At 45.1% G+C, this 23,934-nt stretch overlaps 1 protein-coding gene across 2 annotated transcripts in view; it reads left to right on the forward strand.

The window, feature by feature from the left end:
• Window positions 1–23,934, forward strand: part of LOC147622383 (synaptotagmin-2-like) — a 127,598-nt gene that overhangs the window by 40,060 nt on the left and 63,604 nt on the right. For both annotated transcript variants that reach the window (XM_086821916.1, XM_086821917.1), the window contains exons 2-10: window positions 1,654–1,728; window positions 1,855–1,962; window positions 2,237–2,269; window positions 2,381–2,470; window positions 2,866–2,991; window positions 3,088–3,228; window positions 3,315–3,737; window positions 3,893–4,027; window positions 4,167–4,388. In XM_086821916.1, the coding sequence (XP_086678042.1) occupies window positions 1,654–1,728; window positions 1,855–1,962; window positions 2,237–2,269; window positions 2,381–2,470; window positions 2,866–2,991; window positions 3,088–3,228; window positions 3,315–3,737; window positions 3,893–4,027; window positions 4,167–4,388 (1,353 nt within the window). The remainder of the gene's footprint in view (window positions 1–1,653; window positions 1,729–1,854; window positions 1,963–2,236; window positions 2,270–2,380; window positions 2,471–2,865; window positions 2,992–3,087; window positions 3,229–3,314; window positions 3,738–3,892; window positions 4,028–4,166; window positions 4,389–23,934) is intronic.

Genomic DNA, 23,934 nt, shown 5'->3' on the forward strand with positions numbered 1-23,934 from the left:
TATGCCCCCTTTTATTCAGCATATCTATTTGATATTTTTGGGTATTTTCCCACCTTTTATTAGGCATTTTTCCTAGTCGTGGACTTTGTCCTCAGTCATGGGTTTTTATGTTGGCTGACCAGCCCCTTCATGATGTATATAAGAACAGGCTTTTTGCCATTTAATTCATTCATCATTTTTGCTCAAGAGGTGGATCATTGCTGGCTGCTCCAAGTCTCTCCTATGCTTCCGCTTGCTGCTTTCAACCATTCTCTCACACTCAGAACTGGTAAAACATAATAGCTTCACCATACCAATGACGAAACAAATTGTTTCATCAATCATCGATCCAATCATAGTTGCAATCACAAGCAACAACACTCCAATCATCAACAATCCCAATCTATTTCTTTCCCCTTACCTGTACTTGATTCACAATCAATGCTTCTTGCCTTCGGTCAACTAACACTCAAACAAAAGGATAGATGCATCAAGAAACCCTATTTGTAGCTTATCCTAGCATCCCATACCACTAGGATATATTCCATGTAAGACCTCCTATAGACGTATAAGCCCAAGTTAGAGCGATCAATTCCTTCCTGGACCCGGTTTTGATACAACCAGACTCCTACCTGAATGTTGGCGACTTTCAGCTTAGACTTCACATCAATCTGCCAATACAACATTCCCTATAATCTTCTCCTTTAAATTTTGGGGCTACCATAAGTGCATAGCACTTAAAAATGACAAACCATGTCGACACCCTAAGTGATGTTGTGCATGTAGCTACTCACTGGCGCAAATCACAACCATAATTGGCTAGCTAGTATCTGAGTATTGTTACCACAGCTAAGTCCTACCTAGGAATCTCGTGAAGAGCATTGGCAGACCTAGTCTTCTACACGAATAAGAGAAGATTTAAGATGTGAGGACAAGATGTTCTTGACATACTAAGTACTCTGAATATTTGGTGAAATAGAAGGATAGGCCAAAGGAACGAAAGTAAGCAATGCAAATTCTAAAAAAGAGATTTCTTGATATTGTCTCGAAGGATGTGAATGATTCTTAGGGGGAGGAAATGTTATGTCATGTATCACGGAATCCCCCTAGAACGGGTGTGTAATTAGGGAATGTAGAGGGATTATCCCAATGCTCGAGATGGCTAATATGAAGAGGGAAGGCCGCAATGCATTATTTTTAATTGAGGTGAAGGGCCCAAAAGAGGGTTTTAGCCTTACGAGAGGACAGGCCACTTGGGAAGCACCAGGCAAGGGGGGTTTCAGCCGAGCCTGTGGGTAGAAGCCCAATTGAGAAGTTTCTAAAAAGGGGCTTTGAGGAAAGAAACATACATGCTGGGGGGATGCAAGTCTTGGAGGTGCATTGAAGGAAGAAGCCCTGTCTACAGTTTGTGAACTGTTTTGTGTATTAAATAGAAGCAACAAATTAACAATACAGGCTGAATTAGGGTTTGGGGTTGCATAATTGAGAGAATTGGGACTGCGATCTTGTAGAAGATGTACCAAATGCCTGTTTGTAGGTTCATAAGTGCTTGCCATTCTATGCATATGCAAAGCAGCAAAGCCCATACATCTGTAATTGCTTGCCATTCTATGCATATGCAAAACCTACTTGTTTGTGCTTAAGAGTAATAAGTTCCATACCTTTTGCCTGCAGTATGGAAGGTACAAACGCAATATTCTCCTTGAAGATCTGAACAATAGGTGGAAACGACACATACTTTATACATCTGTATGGATTTTCATCATCTTGCAGTCACAATTGAGTATAAAGCTAGACAAATGTTATTTCTATAAAAAATCCTGTTTGAAATCACGTTTTTTCCACCAACATTCTATATATGCTATATCTCTGCAGCCCAAAACCCCTTTGGAGCCTTGTGAATGGATTAACAAGTTGATGACCAATTTGTGGCTCAGTTTTATGGAGCCAAAACTCTCAAATATGTTTTCCACAATCATGATGGTAAGTTTCAGGGTGTCGGTAAATTTAACCCTCCTGTCTTTTGAGCTTTGCTGGCATGTATTCCTATTTCTCCTCGTTCGATGAATGGGTTTGAAGATTCAAATATTCTTCAGCTACATGCTTTTCATCGGGCTCTGTAAATTCTGTTCTTCTTCAAAAAAGGGCAGGCATCCTTTGTGTCATCTCATAGATTAGACTGTTAAGCTGGTGTTTGCTTGGGCTGGAAGTTTCACAATGTATTGTATAATGTGTACTTTGGGCTTTAAAAATGCAGAAAAGATTGAAGGAGAAAAGGCCTCACCCATTTGTACGTACAGTGGTGCCTCCTTACCTACAGTGCTATTTTTGCATTTTAAAATCATTGCGTTTTATATGATTTCGTGCTTGGCGACTTCTTAAGTCTGCTTTTGCTCTACAGAGAAGCATTGAGCTGCAGGAGTTTTTTCTTGGTATATCTCCTCCTAGTTTGGGATTGCAAAGAACATATTGGTTAACTGAAGCTGACGAGGTTAGTCTTACAGCAAGCTGCTGTTTTCATCTGGGTTATTTAAGTTGTTTGCACGTTTGCTTCCAGGCTTCTTTTTATATTCTCTCTTTTTTCGGTGCTGTTCCAAAATATTATCAGCCATACGGATTCCTTCAGCTTGACTATTTGCCTTGTCAAAGGGAAAAATAAGACTTATCCATGCCTAGAAGTGTGAGCGCATGCCCATGGCCATCCTTGCATTATTGCAAATTTCGATGCATTCATATATGTGGATGCTTGTGCTTGTGCATGTGAAGGTTCCACATCACAGTCTATAGGTCTAAAGCTGTAACAAAGAAAGTAACTCTTAGTCGATGTTGTTTGGGTTGTGGTGTATTGCTCTTGACTGAGGCCATTCTTGATGCTTGAGTTTGAAGCAAGCTCTGCACATGGGATTTGAATGGGAAACCAATGAGATGAAGGTGCTTTTAGCAGCAAAACTGGCAGGCCCTTTCAAAGGCATGGCTCGCTTTGTCATCAATAGTCTTCACATCAAGGGTGATGTAAATTTTCCTCTCTTTTTTGTCTTTGGGATAAACTGTGTCTGGGATTAAGAGAAAAGGGGACTGTCTTTATGTGATCCCTTCTTTTACTGGCAGCTTCGGATTGTACCAATTCTTGATGGTCAGGCTTTTGTCTATTCTTTTACAAGTCCTCCTGAAGTCCGAATTGGTCTGGCATTTGGAGGTGGAGGACAGTCTCTTCCTGCCACAGAATTGCCCCCTGTTGCATCTTGGCTGGTCAGGGCTTTGTATGCATTAATCTTAATAGCAAGTTCTCTGTTTGGATTGCTCTAAATGTGTGGTCGCATTAATCTTACAAACAGGAGAGATTGTTTCTAGACACTATGGTTAGAACTATGGTTGAGCCTCAAAGGAGATGCTTCCCTCTGCCAGCTGTAAGTATGAAGAAGCGTGCCACTGGTGGAGTGATATCTGTAACAGTTATATCGGCAGAAAATTTGGCTTCTGTGGCTAGTTCAAAAATGCAATCTGATAAAAGATCATATACAAATGGATCTGGGATTGCACATGGAGGTTCATTTTCCAGGCGAATGACCACCTTTGTGGAGGTAACCTTGGAAGGCTTGACCAGGAGCACACAGGTCTCCCAGCATTGCGGCTCACCAAGATGGAACGATTCCTTCAATATGATTTTACACGAGAGTGCGGGCACCATCCATTTCAATGTTTATGAGCAGGGTTCAAGCAATGTAAAGTATGACTTTCGTGGCAGTTGTGAAGTGAAGGTGAGTTTTATTATGTCACAAGGGGTCCTAGGAACATGTAGTTGAGGAGATGAAGCAAGATACAGAAATAACTTTGTTCTCTGCTACAGGGATAATGCTTCTCTAATCAAGTCTCCTGTCAATTAATTTGAGATATGTTCACCAACAATGTTCAGGTCAAATATGTTGATGATGGATCAACTATATTTTGGACTTCTGGGTCTAAAAACCGAGTGCTTGCAGATCGTGCTGAGAATTGTGAGAAGGAAGTTGTAATGGAGATACCTATCCATGGATATGGGGATGCAAAGGTATGTTTGAAATGCTGTACTATAACGCTTTGAGGCACAGCTTGACAACGGTGCCCGCTTCAAACTGTTGAGGATCCTCATGAAATGCTTGTAATAACTTCGTATTGGATTGACCTTGACTTTCTTTTGTGCGGCACAGCTGTCTGTGAAGCTTCTGGTTAAAGAGTGGCAGTTTACTGATGGATCAAGGACTGGTGGTGATTCTTCAAATGGGACAATTTTGAGCGCACTGCAATCTTTACCTAGCTTTGAAACACACACAGGGAGAACACTAAAAATCATGGTCTTGGAAGGTAGAAATCTTGCTGCAAAGGACAGAACTGGAAAAAGCGATCCTTATGTACGACTACGTTATGGGAAGGTGATTTTTTGTTTTTATAACATTTTCAATGCTCAAATGGAGATTTTACTTTTGCCTACCCTAACAGGTGCGGAGTGGTTTTGCTATATCTAGGAATTTGTAAAACTGTTATCATTGTTTTGTCACTTGTCACTTGATCCACAAGAAGTTCTAGCACTCAGAAAATTACCAGCAAAGGATTAAATTTTCTTTTAATTTGGGAAAATTTCTGATAATGTTCAGGTTGTATGCCGATTATACTCCAATAGTTTTAAAACCCTAGTACCCTTCCACACAAGGTTTTTGTGAGGGTTCCTTATAAGAGTAGAACCAATCACAAGCACAAATGGAAACAGTCCTAGTTTTATTCGCAGACAGTCCCATCAACAGTAGATTGAGGCAGCTAGGCTTAGAGGATACGGCCATTTCTTGAATCTTGAATCTGGCATGAGCAGGTCAGAGGATGAGTGTAGATAGATGTGCACAGCTAGGTGTGGATGGGAGTACTATGCTCAGGAGGCTTATGCAACAATCCCCGCTCCCTCTCCGCGGGGGTCCTCTTGCTTTGGGTTCTTCGAACTTGCATTTCTTCAGGCCCAGCCAAGACTACACGGAGTCTCTTCCTCTCGAGTCAGCTCAATTATACCGTCTCCTCCAACATCACCGGAGCATAATCCTGGCTCACCCCTTTTGAAGATGGACTTCTTAGTGGACCATTCATTCTTAAGGTGGTTCTTGCTAGAGGTGCTTTCACAGCTCGACATTGTGGCACCGTTGTGTATTTGTGCGGTGCTCTAGTAGTCTTTACCATCCCCATAGAATGTGGGCTCAGTTGTCTTCTCTTTCCCCCTTTTGAAAGTGGCCTTCTTAGTTGACCATTCATTCTTAAGATGGTTCTTGCTAGAGGTGCTTTTGTGAGAAGTCAGTGGCGCCGCCACATCCAAGCACAACCCAGGCCATCAGGACGACTAGGCAACGCACCACGAGCAATACCTCAAACCCCCCACCGGGCTCCCCTCTTCCGGTGTGCTGCTTGATCCCTACAAAGACTGGCCGGGGGAGATGACACTGACAAGGTGCCACTTAGCCTATATGTAGCTCTTCGACTTCCCATGTGCTCATGTGGGATAATCCAACACACCTTCCAGCCGTTTCATGCTGGAATTGCCTCCAACACCCTCCTCCATTCGAGCCTCCTGAAGGCAGGAGCGAGGCACAAGCCTGAGCTCTGATACCATGTGAGAAGTGGCAGCAGTGTCTACAGGTCCAAGCACAACAGGCCATTAGGACAACCAAGCAACGCTCCACCAAAGGTGACCACCACCCCCCATTGGGCGCTGCAACAAACCACACCACCAGGTTCCCATCTTCCATTGTGCTGTCCCCCAAAAATACTTGCCAGGGGAGATGAGTGACAAGGTGCCACTCTAGCCTATCTATGGCTAGTCAACTTCCCATGCCTCTTTATGTGGGATAATCCAATACACCTTCCAGCCATTTCATTCTTGAATTGCCTCCAACATCTTTCACAGCTCGATTGTGGCACTGGTGGGCGGTGCTCTAGTAGTCTTGACCATCCCCATAAGTTGTGGGCTCATTTGTCTTGTCCTTCCCCCTTAGTGTGAGGTGAGGTTGCGCCACTCATTAGGCGCCACACACACACTCTCTCCATGCTGCCCTTCTCTCTCTTTTAACCCTTATCCGTTGCTTTCTCTCTTTGCTGCCTGCGTAACATTTCTCCTCTCTTCGCTGCCTTTTTCTCTCTTAGAAGCCTGCATGAGCCTCTGTGGGCTGCTTTTTTTGGGCTATGTGCCCCTTAGTGGGCTGCGCCCATGTGGACCTTGCACAGGATGGGTCACCCATTTATTGCATGCATCAAGCTCTCTTTGTGTTGGTGAAGCTCCATGAGGTATAGTCAAAGACATCTCTGATCAGGGTAATCCATGACCTGGGAGAGTGGCCCAAATCCATCTCTGATAAGGCAATGAAATCTCCCTCTGATCTCATAATATACAGGGCATCTACAAATGTAATGCTCCTCTGTGTCAACCAACAGATCCTCTCCTCTCTATCAATCCTGACAGCTCTCCCTGTCTCCAGCTACAAGTGATGTGAGGAAACCCTAATCTGGCCTATAGCTATCCTCATTGCACTTGTGTGTGTGTGTGTGAGAGAGAGAGAGAGAGAGAGAGAGAGAGAGAGAGAGAGAGAGAGAGAAAGAAAGAAAGAAAGCTGTATTAACTTCTACTAGAGGCCGAACTCGACCTATGAGACAAATCAATGTACAACTGTCAATGTCTTCTGGATGTCCAGAAAAAAAGGACAAAATGAACATGAAATAAAGTATGAAAGTACTGAGCTAGTGGGGGGGTGTGATGGATGGAGCACTATTGCTAGAGGCTCAGTATGCAACCTATATGCGTAGGGTATACAAGAATGCAATGCAGAGCTGAGAGAGAGATTGTATTAAACATCTACGAAAGACCCAAAGTGTTACATCCCGATAGGCCTAGGTTTAGGGCTAGGGGCGTGTAGCACTAAGGATTAGGGTGAAGCCTTAGCTTGGGCATGGAGACCTGAGCAGCTAGCCATGGAGGTTCATAGATGAAAGCCATGGCTATGGTGTTGGAGCCGATAGTGATAGAGATAGAGATAGAAAGAGAGAGCTAGAGAGAGAGTGAGAAGTACACGACTCAAGAATGATGTGATAGTTGCTTGATTGATTTTCAATGAAGTACATATACCTTTTATAAGTAGAAAGGTTCTAGTAAAAGAGAAGAGCAGCTAGCTATGGAGGCTCATAGATGAAAGCCATGGCTATGGTGTTGGAGCCAACAATGATAGAGAAAGAAAGAGAGGGAGAGAGAGCTAGAGAGAGAATGAGAAGTACATGACTCAAGAATGAAGTGATAGTTGTTTGATTGATTTTCAATGAAGTACATATACCTTTTATAAGTACAAAGGTTCTCCTCTTGACATCAGTGGTTATTTCACATCACACACAAATATCTAGATACTATTGATACCGCTCTAAGAGGTCGTTCACACACACAAACACATAAGTGGGTGTTTACTTTTTTGCTAGAGGATGTTCACATATGCACACACATATTCAGGCTGAATAGCGTTTCTCACACACACACTACCACACTTATATGAGTGAGTTCACATAGGTAAGACCTTGATTCCTAACAATCTCCCCCCTCAAGGGATTACCTCATGGTGTGTCAAGGATAAATCTAGTCTCATGGCTCTGGTTTCTCATGCCAGTTATAGGATCCCAAGGGTAGAGTGCACAAGATCAGATCACAAACATAACTGAAAACAAGATCAGATCACAAACATAACTGAAAACAACACGCAATGTTGCAAGTACAAACGCACTTAGATCAAGCACACACTCACCACAGCCACCATGGAGATAAGGCCTCACTTCCTAACGAACCCTCCTCAAGGGCTATCTCTCTTGCTATTGCAAGGATAAATTAGGACCCGTAGTCAAATCCACATGGCCTACATCATAAGGTGACGAGAGGTGGTTACGACCATGATAAACACTTGATCTAGAGCACAAAAACACAACTTGGTCTAACATACAAAACACAAACGTATATCTTGTCATAGAAAAGACACAATGAACTTTTACACACATAGGGAAAAACACACATTTGTGCTCTGTAGAGCAGCACATTTATCATCACCACCCCTTGATACCAACTTGGCCTACTCATTTGGTGGCTCAGATGTTGCATCATACCATAGAGCACAATTTTCATCTTATGCTCTGGAAAATCAAAGGTTTCCAAAGATTAGGGTAGGGTTTTTTTTGAATCTGAGGCTACAGGAGGCTGAAGCAACTCTCCAATGCTTGATATACACCCTCAATTTTGAAAAATGTTGGGGGATCTGAGATTAATGCTTCGATTATGCAAGATTTTTAGAAAAAATGAAAAAGCCCCAAAATAATTTTTTAAAATCTTGAGTGATATTCTGCAAAAGCACTTCGATTTGTTGATTTTGGAATTTCTGTAGATAATTTTCTTTGAGATGTGTGACGACGCAGTTCATGTGGTTGCTTGCACTAGTCGAGCTTGCGGGCTGTAGCAATTGCTATGTGCAATTTGGTGATTGTCGGTGCCGCTGCTATGTGTTGCTCTGTGATTGTAGTGCTGGGTAGCAGATAGAGCTAACTAAGCTTAGCTTAGCTATGACAAGGGGCGGCAGCATTCAATGCACGCGTAGGCAGATAGGCGGCAGCAACGATGGTGAGAATGGTCTCAGACAGGGAGGAAAGGAATGCTCTACCATGTTGGAATAAGAGAAGAGCAGCTAGCTATGGAGGCTCATAGATGAAAGCCATGCCTATGGTGTTGGAGCTGATAGTGATAGAGAGAAAGAAAGAAAGTTATATTAACATCTACAAAAGAGGCCAAAATGACCTATGAGACCAAAAGATTACATCATGTCCATGGAATACATCATCATGGGTGCTAAAAATAAAAGAAAGGAACAAGAGCTAAAATGCCAAAGCTGATCCCAATACAAAGAGCGTCAAGCTCTCACATCACCCTAAAATATCCTGGCACTACATCATGGTACCCAATGTAGTAAAGCTGGGCCGACGAGAGAAAGTCCTGTGGTGGTGGGAAATGATGGCTCTGATCCTCCTATGGTGACGGGAGCATGGGTGGGGGCCATGGGGTCGGGGGCGTCGGGCTCTGCATAGCTTGATGGCTCTGTCTAGTGTCACTCCTCTCGGCCGGGCTCCTGCATCAACTTGGAGGTCGAATGTAGTGGGTGGATCTGCTTTCGGAGCTCTAGTCTGGAAGAAGTCAGTGAGAGCTCTCTTTGTTGGTCCTCGGGTGGGTGTAGTTGGTCTGGGCTGCAATAAGGACTCCCTATGTCAGTGGGACTCGAAGGAAGAGCCCCAGGCATCTTTGGTCTGGGAAATCCATGATCCTGGAAAGTGGTCCAAATCCGCCTCGGAAGAGGCAGTGGAACCTCCCCCTGACCTCATAGTATACGGGGCATGGGCATATATAGTGGACCTCTGTCTCAGCCTCTTTATGACAAAGCTGGCATATCCTGTCCTCTGGTGCAACTGCCCACGAGACAATGAGAAGTACACAACTCAAGAATGATGTGATAGTTGCTTGATTGATTTTCAATGAAGTGCATGTATCTTTTATAAGTGCAAAGGTTATCCTGGTGATATCACTGCTTATGTCATAGCAAACACAAATATCTAGATATTATTGATACCTCTCTAAGAGGTGGTTCACACACAAACACATAAGTGGGTGTTTACTCATTTGCTAGAGGATGTTCACACACGCACACACATATTCAGGCTTCATAGCCTTTTACACACACATACTACCACACTTGTATGAGTGGGTTCTCACAGGTAAGATCTTGATTCCCAACACTTACCTTATTCACACAGTACAAACATTTCAGCATACAATGTAGTCACACTATTCACACGTTGGTGTAGCAGGCTTGTGAACCGGACATCTGTAGAGCAGGTAGAGCAGTGGCATTTTCGGGCACATCTCTGGGTCATCGCAAAGCATGGAACTGGAATCCTGCACATTTGGATCCATGCATTGGCCGCAAAATGGGCAGAAAAACTGTGATTCGAGACACTCAGATCCACACAATGGCCTCAATTTGGGTAGCACGAAGATTACCTGGCCCCCGTAAAGTTGTACGAGACTGGAGAGGACCATTTCAGTGGCCAAATGATGAAAACCAAACCCCCCACCGCCCCCCCCCCCCCCCAAAAAAAAAAGAAAAAAGAAAAAAAGAAAAAAAAAGAAAACCGTGCTTCCCCTCCTCCCCTCCACCTCAGCTTTTAAACAATTGTTCTTAACTGAAAAGCATTGGGGTATGCCTAAACAAGCTGCAGATAGTTGGTGAAGTATTCTTTGTCAACCCACCTTGCATTTATAGGAATATACTTTTTTTGAATTCCACAAGGTGTGGGCTAAAATGCACATACTTGCTGCCCCTCGTGCTTTTTGCTCCAATTGCTTGCCCTTTGTCCCCTTTCACATGAGGTAGCATCTGTTGGACAGCTTTGTAATGTGTGCTTATGCTTTTACAGGCTGGTTAGACTTGGCATTTTTCTTCATAGCCTCTATTGACTGCGCACAGACCTCTCTGTAGCTTGCGTTAATGGCTGAGGCTGCACTGGTGAGAAAGATACAATTCAAGAGATAAAACGCAGCAGTAAAAAAACACATCATTGAAGGAGTATGAAACATAGCTAAGGTGGCTCTTGTAGGTGAACATGGTTTCAGCCATGAGAGAGTGTGAGTGGAAGGAGAGATGGAGAGATCAAGCCATGGTGACTTGGTGCATAGACATGGATGGGTGGAAGAGAGAGAGAGAGAGAGAGAGAGAAAGAAAGAAAGAAAGAAAGATTTTATTAACGTCTTCCAAAAGACCGAACTCGGCCTATGAGACAGATCGGTGTACCTGTATGGGGTATCCTCTGTCATCCCAACAAAATGAAAAAGTACTGAACTAAAAAGCTGAATCTGGGTGTGCAATAAGTACAATGAGTGGGGGAGGGGATGGAGCTCTACTACTAGGAGAATGCAAAGCTATATGTGTCCGACCATTTGGTCCATTCCTAGTTTTTGCGTCTCGTTCACTTGAGGCCAGGCCGGTGTCTCATGTGAAGAGGCCAGTATTTTGCTGACATGGACGGGAGCCAGACTGGTGCCACCCGTGTGTTAGCAGGATGGTGTCGTATGGACGGGAGCCAGACCAGTGCCACCCGTGAATGACCTGGACTGTGTTCGATCCATGGGACTGTCACGCCATGGAAGAGCCAGTATTCGTGCCGTGTTTTACCTATGGGACTGTCACACCATAGGGAAACTCGTGCCTGGAACTGTGTCTTACCTATGGGACTGTCACTCCATAGGAAGACCAGGTTTTTATGTTTTTATGTCGTGCCAGTTTTGTGCCGACAGATATTTTGTACTTGTTCCATGAACGGGAGATATGTCCATGTTACTATTTGCACATGCACACATATTTTGCATGTTTGAAACTGTTTTCGCATGACATGTATTTGTGTGTTTGCCTGCTTGACGTGTTACTTACTGAGCGGGGACGCCTGCCAGTGAGTCGTGAAGTCTGCCATGTATTCTGACGAGTTTTGGTGCATGTGAACAGGTGGTAAGTATGTTGCACATGTTGTTTTTAATATTTTATTCTAACCCCTTTGTTTTATAAGGTTAGGTGTTCACATTTACTTAAATATGGGCACCCCCTTTGGGCACCCACTTAGGGGCCAAGGTGGGGAGCCCCACTTTAAGTGAGTGTGGGGGTGGGCATGGGCACCTACCCAAACTCCCCACCCACATGCAAACGTGGGTATCACCAAGTTAACTTCACTTTAATTTTATTAAAAAAAGCTCCCTCCTTCAAGCGTAGGAATGGAATCGCTTCTTGCGTTTGTTCATCACCCATCGCTACCACCTTCTTGCGTGGAGAAACCGGCGACCATCTTCTCTTCGCTTGTTTTTTCCCAAGCGGCTGGCTGCCTTCCTTGCACGACTGCAGTACCCTCTGCTGCTGGCTGCGCCTGTCTCTCTACAGGCGGCTGACTTTACTGCAAGTGGGCTGCGCCTGTTTTCCAACAAATTGCCACAGCAGGCGCCTGCATCACTTCTCTTTCCCTTCCTACAGGCGGCTACTCTCCCAGGTGACAGTACTTGCAGGCTGCCCATCCTCTTCCGGCTGCGGGCTGCTCATCTTCTACCGGCTGCACCTCTCCAAGCTACGCATGTCCCTACAGACGGCTGGGGCTATGCGCTTGTGTTCCGGCCAGTAAGAACATTGCCCTCAGGCAACTCTGTTTGGGTTCCTCTACACTGCAGCCAAGCCTCTCCTCCTTTGCAAGTGGATGCTTCTTCTCTCACAGCAGGCGGCTGTACGCTTTGTGGTGGTGCTTGTCTTGATGGTTCTACACGAAGCAACTGTTTCTACAACAAGGGTGGCTTCATATTCTACACAAACACCACAAGTTTTGGTTTTCTATCAACCATCTACAAGTAAGTGATTTTCAGATTTGAATAAAGTAATTTATGTTTAAATCTGATAAAGGATTCATCCCGCTCGGCCAACACCCGTTCGGTGCCGGGTTGTCCAAGCTATATTGGCGAACCTCGGTCCATAGGTGCTGAGATCGGGAGAGCCAGGCGTTAGTACGAGAGCGCCTGTTTGTGCGTGGTCTCGGAACACCAGTGAGGCGCTCTCCGCGGAGTCCAGTGAAAGCACAGGACCGTAGAGATTGGACCACACTAGTGGTCGTTCTGCTTCGAGTTTTCTTCATCGAAATTCGAGCCTGTTTGTTTGGTACTGTTTTCATATGTACATGGACATTATCTGGTTCTCAGAACCCATGGAGCATTGTATTCATTAAATACTCCCAATAAATATATCATATATTGAGGGGGGGGGGTCGGCCCGTTCCGGCCCCAGTGCTGGTGTCCATCTTTCCATTTCTGTTCATTTATTTTTTCAAGTTGTTTTAAGTTGTCCATTTCAAATTTGTGGTTTTAAAGTTGTGCTATTAAGCGTGTGGGTGTCCAACGGAGTCTTTCCCACTTGACGGGATCGGTTTCATTGGTATCAGAGCACGGTTGTTTCCCTCTTCCTAGTGGGGAAACGAACCTGTGTACTGGACATCCCGCTTTTAGCAAACTTAAAACACAATGGACAGCCAAGGCAACCCTTTGGAAGTGCCAAATTCGAGGGGTCCATCTAGTGCCTCTCGTGGGTCTGATGCCCTGCGAGGTAGACACAAGCCCCTTGAAAGGGTTATGGATCGTGAATCAAAGGGTCAACTGTCTCCAGGGAAGACAGTTATGTTTGAAGAAGAGCCTGATGCTATGAGGGCTGAAATGGAACATATGAGAAAACTTTTGCAGGCTCAAGAGCAAGAGTTAAAGTTTTTGCATGAAGATCCCCATCTGCAAAGTGCTATTGAAGCCAGGAAGGCTGATGCTATGGTTGATGTAACTTTTGAATCAATGGCTCGTGAAGTGGGCAAGAAACCAAGGGAGTTGGCACTTGCCTATCTCCTTCGCAAAGGTGATATCAAAGAGGGGGATGACGGAGAGCTGAAATTCAGAAATCCACCTCGTTTGAAGCATGGAGATCCTGCATCTCAAAGGCTGAAATCTTTTATGCAAAAGGAAGAGGTGACTGTCACCTCTCGACATGCATCCTCTCCACAAGGCACAAAGCCTGATAGATATATGTATGCCAGTGCTCATGGAGGGCATCAAAGTCACATGCATGCAAGATATGTACCTCATGGTGACAGGTCTGCTTCCAGAAAAATTTTGCCTTCTGAGTTGTCTCATGGAGAGACCATGCCATATGCAGGTAAGTCACATGCATCTGAGTTTCGAGTTCGTGGAGCACATGCCACCGTGCCCCATGAAGCTTCTATGACGGCCCATGGAGCCCATGCAGACAGGGCTACCCCATTGGATAAGGGGAAAAGAAAAAGAGAAGACCATGAGCCTCATGCCAGGAAGCTCAAGGAATTCAAAGCAGGTGATAAATCTGTCAAATTTGATGTCTTTCATGGTGAACATGATGCTTCTAAGGTGTTAGCGTTTGTGGCACAGTTCGACATTGCTTTTAGCGATGAGGACTTTACAGAAAAGTGGAAGGTGCGCCATGCTAGCATGTTTCTGAAAGGGACTGCTGCCCATTGGTGGATCACTGAAAAGATCACCAAGGATCCCATTTCTACTTGGAAGGAATTCAAAGATAGATTTTATGCTCAGTTCTTGCCACCCAATGCAGAGCAAAATGCAGAGCAAACTCTCACTCAAAAGTGGGACAGGCTGGAACAAAAAGATAATGAGAGTGTGCAACAGTATGTTAACAAATTCTGGAAAGTGTTGCTGGAAGTGACTCCCTTCATGCTAATCACTGAGGATGAAAGAAAGAGGAAGTTTCGTTCTGGATTGCAACCTGCTTTTAGATCGGGTATTGAATTGCACCCAAAACATACCTTGCAACAACTCACAGCTTCTGCTCTTGCTACGGAGCAATTGGTGCTCAAGATCAAGCAGGATCAAGGAGGTTCCAAGGGGAAGGACAAGGCTGCCCCAAATCAGCAAAAGGGTGGACAGCCACCTAAAAAGAACTTCCGGGAGCCTTACAAGGGTGGTAAAGCTGAAAATAACACATCTAAAGAACAGGGCCCAAGGAAGAACAAATTCGGCTTAACCCCGGAGCAAAGAGAGCAATATGCTAAGGATGGAAAATGCTTTTCTTGTGGTAGCAAAGACCACATGTTCCGACAATGCCCAGATCGCAAACCAAAGCACGAGGACAAGCACACCAAAGCAAATGTTCATGCAGTTCCTGATGTGCAAGGTAATACAGGTCATGATGCAAAAGAGCGAATGGTTTGCAAGGCTTGGGGGCAAATCAAGGATCAGCCCGCACTCTTCATGTTTGATGACTGTGCAACTGACAATTTCATCTCTATGCAAATGGCAGCTGCATTGGGTATTGAGGTTGAAAACATGGGACCTCAGATTGAAGCCGAAGCTGCATTTATTGGTAAAGAGGTGCAGGTTACCCCTTTGATTGGGAAGTTGCGTATTCATATACAGGGCTACCTTGATAATGAGCATTTCCTAGTTGCTCCTTTGAATGGATGTGATGTATTGTTGGGCAAGCCGTGGCACCATAGGCTTGAGCCCTGCAAAGACTACAAGTCTAATATGATTTCTTTTATGCATAAAGGCCACATGCATTTTATTGATGCTGGCAAAGAAGGGGATTCTATCCCACTTGTATCACACATCCAAATTAATAAAGAAATGAAAAAGAGTCTTTCAGCGTACTTGGTTTTTGTGTGTGATAGTCTTATGCCAAATCATCAAAATGTGGATGCTATGACTAATGATAGGCTGAATTTTCTTAATGCATTCAAAGACTGTTTTGCTGACTCGTTGCCAGGTGAATTACCTCCCCAAAGGCCCGAAGATCACCGTATAGATCTTGTGCCAGGTAGTTCTCCACCTAACAAACCCGCATACCGAGTGAGTGCTGCACAACAAGAAGAAATTATGAAGCAGGTAAACGAGCTTTTAGAGAAAGGTTTGGTTCAGCCCAGTTCCTCACCTTACTGCTCTCCTGTGCTTCTTGTTCAAAAGAAGGACGGATCATTCCGTATGTGTGTAGACTATAGAGCTTTGAACAAGCTTACCATCAAGAACAGATTCCCAATTCCGCGTATTGATGATATCTTGGATAAGCTTGATGGCTCAGCTTGCTTTAGCAGACTTGACTTGAAGAGTGGTTATCACCAGATACGCGTGGTGCCACAAGATGTCCATAAGACTGCATTCAGGACAGCCTTCGGATTATATGAATTCTTGGTAATGCCTTTTGGTCTCACCAATGCTCCTGCTACTTTTAATTGTATGATGGATAGGATATTCCGATCCCATCGCAAGTTTACAGGAGTCTTCTTTGATGATATCTTGGTTTTCTCCAAGAATGAGCAGGAACACAGAACTCATTTGGTCACAGTGTTCGAAGAGTTGCGGAAGCATAAACTTTTCGTCAATGCCAAGAAAAGTGAGTTTTTCCTTTCAGAGATTCGTTATCTGGGTCATATTGTATCCAAGGATGGAGTTACAATGGATCCTGCAAAGATAGAGACTATTCGGAATTCGCCCGAATTGCAAAACGTACATCAAGTACGTAGTTTTCTGGGATTATGTTCCTATTACAGGCGTTTCATAAGGCATTTCGCCATGATTGCCACTCCTCTACATGATCTCACGAAGAAGAAAACTGCTTTCAAATGGACTTCAAAGGAACAGGATGCTTTCTTGCAGCTCAAGCATGCGATCATATGTGGTCCAGTATTGATTGTTCCTGACTTGCACAAGTCATTCGTGGTTGAATGTGATGCTTGTGGTGATTGCATAGGAGCTGTCCTAAATCAAGAAGGGCATGCAGTTGCATACGAGAGCCGTCGTTTGCATGATGCTGAGCTTCATATGGATATCTATGAGAAAGAGCTCTTGGCTGTAATTCACGCCTTAAAGATTTGGAAACATTACCTTCTTGGGGCTGAATTTGTAGTCAAGACAGATCATCAAAGCTTGAGATACTTTCTATCTCAAACCAAGCTTTCAGAGAAGCAGATGAGAATGGCAAATTTCCTTTCCATGTTTCATTTTCAAATTGTGCATACCCCAGGAAAGAAAAATGTGGTGGCCGATGCACTATCTAGGAGGCCTTATGTTGCTGCAGTCTCAGTGGCCTCTCATAGAGACCTATCTGCTATGAGAGATTTGTATCATTTGGATGCTGATTTTTGCCATATATGGACTGATTTGATGGCTGGTCATTCACATGCCTCTTATGTTATCAACGAGGGTTATCTTATGAAGGATAATTGCCTATGTGTGGTGAAGGATTTGCGTCCAAAGGTTATGGACGAATGTCACGCTCCACCTTATGCTGGTCATAGAGGTATTATGCCTACCACTCGTATGATTCAGAGGTATTTCTTTTGGCCAAGCATGCGTAAAGACATTGAGGCTTATGTGCGTGCATGTATCACTTGCCAAAAGGTGAAATTTGATAGGCAAAAGCCTCCAGGTTTGCTTCAGCCATTGCCTATTCCCTCGCAACCTTGGGAAAGTATCACGATGGATTTTATTATGGATTTGCCTAGATCCCAGCATGGGAATGATGCTATTTGGACTATTGTGGACAGGTTTAGCAAGCAAGCTCACTTCTTGCCCGTCAAGAAAACCATCAAAGCTGATCATATGGTAAAGCTTTTTCTTGCTAACATTTTCAAGCATCATGGTATGCCTAAATCCATTGTTGGGGATAGAGATCCCAGGACTACAAGCCTATTTTGGAGGACTTTGTTTCATAATATGGGTACTAAGCTTGAGTTTTCATCAGCTTATCATCCCCAAACGGATGGCCAAAGTGAAGCTGCAAATTCAGCAGTGTTGGATTTATTGAAATGTTATGTGGCAGATCAAAAGAGTGCATGGGAGAAGTATCTTCCACTTGTTGAGTTTGCCTACAACAATACGATCCATGCTTCCACAGGAAAGGCTCCGTTTGAGATTATTTATGGCAGAGTGGTCTTGCCACCCATCCTTCGAACAAAGGATGAGATATTTGCAGCTGATGAATATGTTCGTGACTTGGCTGTTGCCTTTGGTCAGGTGCGCACAGCCATTGCAAGATCTCAAGATAAGCATAAAATGGCTGCTGACAAGCATAGAAGGGACATGGAAGTCAAAGAAGCTGATTGGGTATTGCTGAAATTTGAGAAGGCTAGCCTTCGGAAGAGGCCAGGACGAGAAGGATCATATCCTAAGCTTTCTCCTCGCTATTATGGACCCTTCAAGGTGATTCACAAAATCAATGAAGTGTCCTACAGCCTTGCTTTACCTAGTCATTGGAAGATTCACAATGCTTTTCATGTGAGTCTATTCCGGAAATATGTGGGGCCAGATCCTGATGAGCCTGTCACAGAAGATCCGCCAGAGATTGAAGAGCTTGAGGAGATCCTCCAGCCAGAACAGATTGTTTTTCACAAGGAGAGAAAGCTACCTGCAGGAAAGCTTTCCAGGAGATACCTTGTGAAGTTTAAGAATTATTTGCCTATTGATGCCAAATGGGTAAATGAGGATTATTTTGCAGATTATCCGCAGTTGTTACAGGCATATCTTGAGGCTTGGGGGGATGTCACCAATTGGCCGACCATTTGGTCCATTCCTAGTTTTTGCGTCTCGTTCACTTGAGGCCAGGCCGGTGTCTCATGTGAAGAGGCCAGTATTTTGCTGACATGGACGGGAGCCAGACTGGTGCCACCCGTGTGTTAGCAAGATGGTGTCGTATGGACGGGAGCCAGACCAGTGCCACCCGTGTATGACCTGGACTGTGTTCGATCCATGGGACTGTCACGCCATGGAAGAGCCAGTATTCGTGCCGTGTTTTACCTATGGGACTGTCACACCATAGGGAAACTCGTGCCTGGAACTGTGTCTTACCTATGGGACTGTCACTCCATAGGAAGACCAGGTTTTTATGTTTTTATGTCGTGCCAGTTTTGTGCCGACAGATATTTTGTACTTGTTCCATGAACGGGAGATATGTCCATGTTACTATTTGCACATGCACACATATTTTGCATGTTTGAAACTGTTTTCGCATGACATGTATTTGTGTGTTTGCCTGCTTGACGTGTTACTTACTGAGCGGGGACGCCTGCCAGTGAGTCGTGAAGTCTGCCATGTATTCTGACGAGTTTTGGTGCATGTGAACAGGTGGTAAGTATGTTGCACATGTTGTTTTTAATATTTTATTCTAACCCCTTTGTTTTATAAGGTTAGGTGTTCACATTTACTTAAATATGGGCACCCCCTTTGGGCACCCACTTAGGGGCCAAGGTGGGGAGCCCCACTTTAAGTGAGTGTGGGGGTGGGCATGGGCACCTACCCAAACTCCCCACCCACATGCAAACGTGGGTATCACCAAGTTAACTTCACTTTAATTTTATTAAAAAAAGCTCCCTCCTTCAAGCGTAGGAATGGAATCGCTTCTTGCGTTTGTTCATCACCCATCGCTACCACCTTCTTGCGTGGAGAAACCGGCGACCATCTTCTCTTCGCTTGTTTTTTCCCAAGCGGCTGGCTGCCTTCCTTGCACGACTGCAGTACCCTCTGCTGCTGGCTGCGCCTGTCTCTCTACAGGCGGCTGACTTTACTGCAAGTGGGCTGCGCCTGTTTTCCAACAAATTGCCACAGCAGGCGCCTGCATCACTTCTCTTTCCCTTCCTACAGGCGGCTACTCTCCCAGGTGACAGTACTTGCAGGCTGCCCATCCTCTTCCGGCTGCGGGCTGCTCATCTTCTACCGGCTGCACCTCTCCAAGCTACGCATGTCCCTACAGACGGCTGGGGCTATGCGCTTGTGTTCCGGCCAGTAAGAACATTGCCCTCAGGCAACTCTGTTTGGGTTCCTCTACACTGCAGCCAAGCCTCTCCTCCTTTGCAAGTGGATGCTTCTTCTCTCACAGCAGGCGGCTGTACCCTTTGTGGTGGTGCTTGTCTTGATGGTTCTACACGAAGCAACTGTTTCTACAACAAGGGTGGCTTCATATTCTACACAAACACCACAAGTTTTGGTTTTCTATCAACCATCTACAAGTAAGTGATTTTCAGATTTGAATAAAGTAATTTATGTTTAAATCTGATAAAGGATTCATCCCGCTCGGCCAACACCCGTTCGGTGCCGGGTTGTCCAAGCTATATTGGCGAACCTCGGTCCATAGGTGCTGAGATCGGGAGAGCCAGGCGTTAGTACGAGAGCGCCTGTTTGTGCGTGGTCTCGGAACACCAGTGAGGCGCTCTCCGCGGAGTCCAGTGAAAGCACAGGACCGTAGAGATTGGACCACACTAGTGGTCGTTCTGCTTCGAGTTTTCTTCATCGAAATTCGAGCCTGTTTGTTTGGTACTGTTTTCATATGTACATGGACATTATCTGGTTCTCAGAACCCATGGAGCAATGTATTCATTAAATACTCCCAATAAATATATCATATATTGAGGGGGGGGGGTCGGCCCGTTCCGGCCCCAGTGCTGGTGTCCATCTTTCCATTTCTGTTCATTTATTTTTTCAAGTTGTTTTAAGTTGTCCATTTCAAATTTGTGGTTTTAAAGTTGTGCTATTAAGCGTGTGGGTGTCCAACGGAGTCTTTCCCACTTGACGGGATCGGTTTCAATATGCATGGAGTATACAATCATGATATGCAACCTAGCTAGCTCCATCGTGTACCATACTGGGGGTATAAAATGGTATACATCAATGAAGGGGGTGTCCACAACTCCCTGAAGAACATGCTTGGGTCTGCTCTGAAGCGAGCCAGTTGCTCTGCACCCTCTCTGTGAAACTGAGCTCTGATCTCTGTCATCTCTCTCTGGTATAGGCGTGGTGTCCGAAAGCCAGGTGTCCTCTGTCTCCTGCGGGCTCTGAGTGTCTCTGCTCTCTGGAGAGTAATTAGGGGCTGGGAGTGGGATGGATCTTTGGAAAAATGTAGTAATATGTGTCTGTCGTTCCCCCTCTGGAGATGTCTGAGCCTGTAATGATGTCTCTCTGTGACACTGTATGTCTAGAATGAATCTCCCCAGTATGCGCTGGTCTGCTGCCACAAAGATCTGGCGTAGGGAATGTGGCTCTCTGAATAAAATGGGATCTCTCTCTCTGATGGCTGTATATGCTCTGCATCTGCATACATAATGCTTCTCACTCTCCACCTCCTCTTTGCACAATCTGCATACCCTCTCCTCTCGGGGGATCCGTGCTGCTTTGCCAGTCTCGATCTCCAATCGATGTGATGAAACTCTAAGCTGACCAATAGCCACTCGGGAGCCGTGTGGTAAAAAGCCCTCCATGTATCTAGGCCTCTCTATAAATCCATCCTCAGTGATACTCATGAAGTGATCTCTGTAGTATAGCATCTTCGGTGGAAGAGGCTGTGTAGGCAATATCCATGTCTCTCGTGTTGTATAGAGCTGCCATAGGTCCTGTCTCAATACTCTGAACAGAGTATCTTCGGTGGAAGAGGCTGTGTAGGCGATATCCATGTCTCTCGTGTTGTATAGAGCTGCCATAGGTCCTGTCTCAATACTCTGTTCCTCTCACTATGAGAGAGACAGATATGTGGTTGTCATACTGGAATGATGGTAGATGATCCATGTCTAGGCCATGCTGTGAGAACCAATGTGTGACTTGTGCATACCATGATCCTCTGTCTCCTGCCTCAGCCAGTTGTCTAGATGCCTCAAAAGCTCTGTATGACAATTTGTCCTGTGGCATCTCTCTGAATCTGTCTAGCAGGCATATAGTCTGGAATATGGCCTCTACCATCATAGGAGGCGCAGCAAACTCTGCTCGGATAATGTCATGAGGTACTGACGGTTTGCTGCGTATCATGCGTGCCATCATGAGGGCCTATGGTCTCTCTATCTGTGTCCACCAATGGGTAGCAAGGCCTGGCGCCCATACCGCTGCTCCATACATCAGTGCCAGTGTGACTAATGTGTCAAATAGCCACCCCTTTGTCCGGGGCTCCTGAAAATGCGCCTGGTGGCACTCTCTCTCTAGCATACCCAATGCTGCATATCTCCGTGTCAATCTAGCTCTGGTTGTTGACCGCATGGTGAAGCGTGTGGTTGCTGCAGAGAAGGTAATTCCTAGGTACACGTATGATGTCACCACCTCCACCAGGCGTCCTGCGAGAGTGAATGTGAGCTGACTCCTGCCCTGTCTCAATGTATGAAAGACCATAACCTTGGTTTTCCCAAGGTTCACAGTAAGACCCCTCTGTGTGCAGAAATCATCGAGTGCATGTAGATGCTGCTGTAGACCTCCTGGAGACTCAGACACTAATACAATATCATCAGCATAAAGCATAATATGTACTGAGGTACCTGCTAAATCAACTCCATCTCCGCCTCTCCGTGTAATGAAGTCAGCCACCTCATCAATGTATAACCCAAATAGCGTGGGGGAAAGTGGGCATCCTTGCTTCACACCAATGGTGCTAGCAATAGTCTCGGACATACCTCCTGGACATCTGACTCGCCCAAAAACCTACTCATATAATGCATAGATGCCCCATGTCATATCTCCTGGTATGCCAAGAGACTGTAGGCGCTGAAAGAGCCTCTCTCGTGGTACTATGTCAAATGCCTTGCGGAAATCCACAAAGCAGCAATAGAGCTTTCTCTACCTCACTCTGGCCTGATCAATCATACATCTCAAAGTGAATACATGGTCAGTGGTAGAGAAAGCTCTCCTGAAGCCTGCCTGCCCTGATGAGCGTAAACTTGCTCGCTTAGCATATAAGCTAAGCTCTTGCTCCAACACTGCACCATAGAGTTTGGCCAACACGTGGCCAACCATACTCGTCCTATAGTTGCTCGGATCGAGCATATCCCGTGTTTTGTGAATCGGCACAATGGTGTGCATCGTCCACTCCGGAGGCAAACCCTCTGCTAGTGCCCTGTTTAACATGTGTGCAAGAAAAGGAGCCAAAGAATCTACTGCGTATATGAGATGCTCACCCTGCAGGCCCCTATGGTCGGCGGCCCGTCCATGCTGTAGGCGGTGGATAGCTTCCTTTACCATCGAGTGGGTAAGGAAGCTAGCTGTGGTAGGTCGAGGCTCTTGTGGCTGAGGTATAGGTGGCTGCTGTGGGGGGTGGTATAGGCCCTCTGTGTCACTATTTGGGCATTCTCTGCGCTTCAGGCCTATGGACGAGTTCTGTAGGATGGACTGGCATCTTATGGTTGGGGACTTATGTCTACACCGAGAGCCAGTAGGCTGGATATATGGGTTGGGATTGTGTATCTGCGCCCAAATCCAGAGTGTGGTACCACGGACTACAAGCTAAATGAATAGAGAGACTGTTCAATGCATCCTTGCATAACATGTTTGCAAGTTAAAAATCCTGTCTTTGCATGAACTATTTGATTGCATGCAAGATTTGTTTGTGTAGTTCACATGTAGGGGACGCCCTCTTGTGAACCGTGCGAGTGAAACTGTATTCTGACCTCGTTTGTGGGCTGTAGACAGGTGGTAAGTACACCACTTTACTCTTTTATGAGTTAAAGCAATGTATTCTTTGTTTTGCAGGTCCACACTTTAAAAAGTGTGTCCGCCCAAGTTATAAGTGAGATTGGGCGTCCACACTTCATTAAAGCTCGGGCGGACAAACTATAAGTAAGAATAGACTAGAATTCCCTTCCGGTCGGCTAGGCGAGTGTCCAGGCACCCTTCCCACTAAATTTGTGTGGAAAAGGGATGGTTATGGACTGGGTGGCAGTATGAGGACCTGCCACCATGCTATTACTCATTTTGAAAATTACCTCTCTCTACACTCTCTCTCTAGAAATAGGCGCCCCCCTTCAAGAGAGCCTATTTTTGTTATTCTCTCTAACTTTTTGCTTGGTGAGAGTGCTGATTTTCATTCCCTCTTGCTCCCAGCTTCAATGGAAAGCTTGAAGATTCTTCCTTTCACAGTTAAGCCTCCAGTTGCTCATCTTTTCACTCTCTCTCTCTCTTCTAAATGAATATGGAGTCTCCTAACCATTCTACTGCCCCCAAATTCTGCTGAAACCCTAATTTTCAGAAACCCTAATTCTGCAGAAACCCTAATTTCAGAAACCCTAATTTTGGAGGAAACCATACCAAGCTGTGCCCCTTACTCATAGGCATCTAAAGAGCCCAAAATGCCCAATTTTGGACTCATATAACCTGCTTAAAACCCTAAAAATCAGAAACCCTAATTTCAGCCGGAAGTGGAAAACGGTCACATTCAAGCTGTAGTTCGTCCGCACGGAGGTGGAGCTCGACATTGATCGTCCAATACTTGGTAAGAGCATTTTGCAAGCAATTTTCAATTTGAGATTCGAATGCTTTGTCAATATGGTCTCCTATGTCTCGGTCCTGGCACACACATGTGTATG

This window comes from Cibotium barometz, chromosome 28, assembly GCF_041138505.1.
Source record: "Cibotium barometz isolate CiBa-2024 chromosome 28, ASM4113850v1, whole genome shotgun sequence".
In the NCBI taxonomy this organism is placed as follows: domain Eukaryota; kingdom Viridiplantae; phylum Streptophyta; class Polypodiopsida; order Cyatheales; family Cibotiaceae; genus Cibotium; species Cibotium barometz.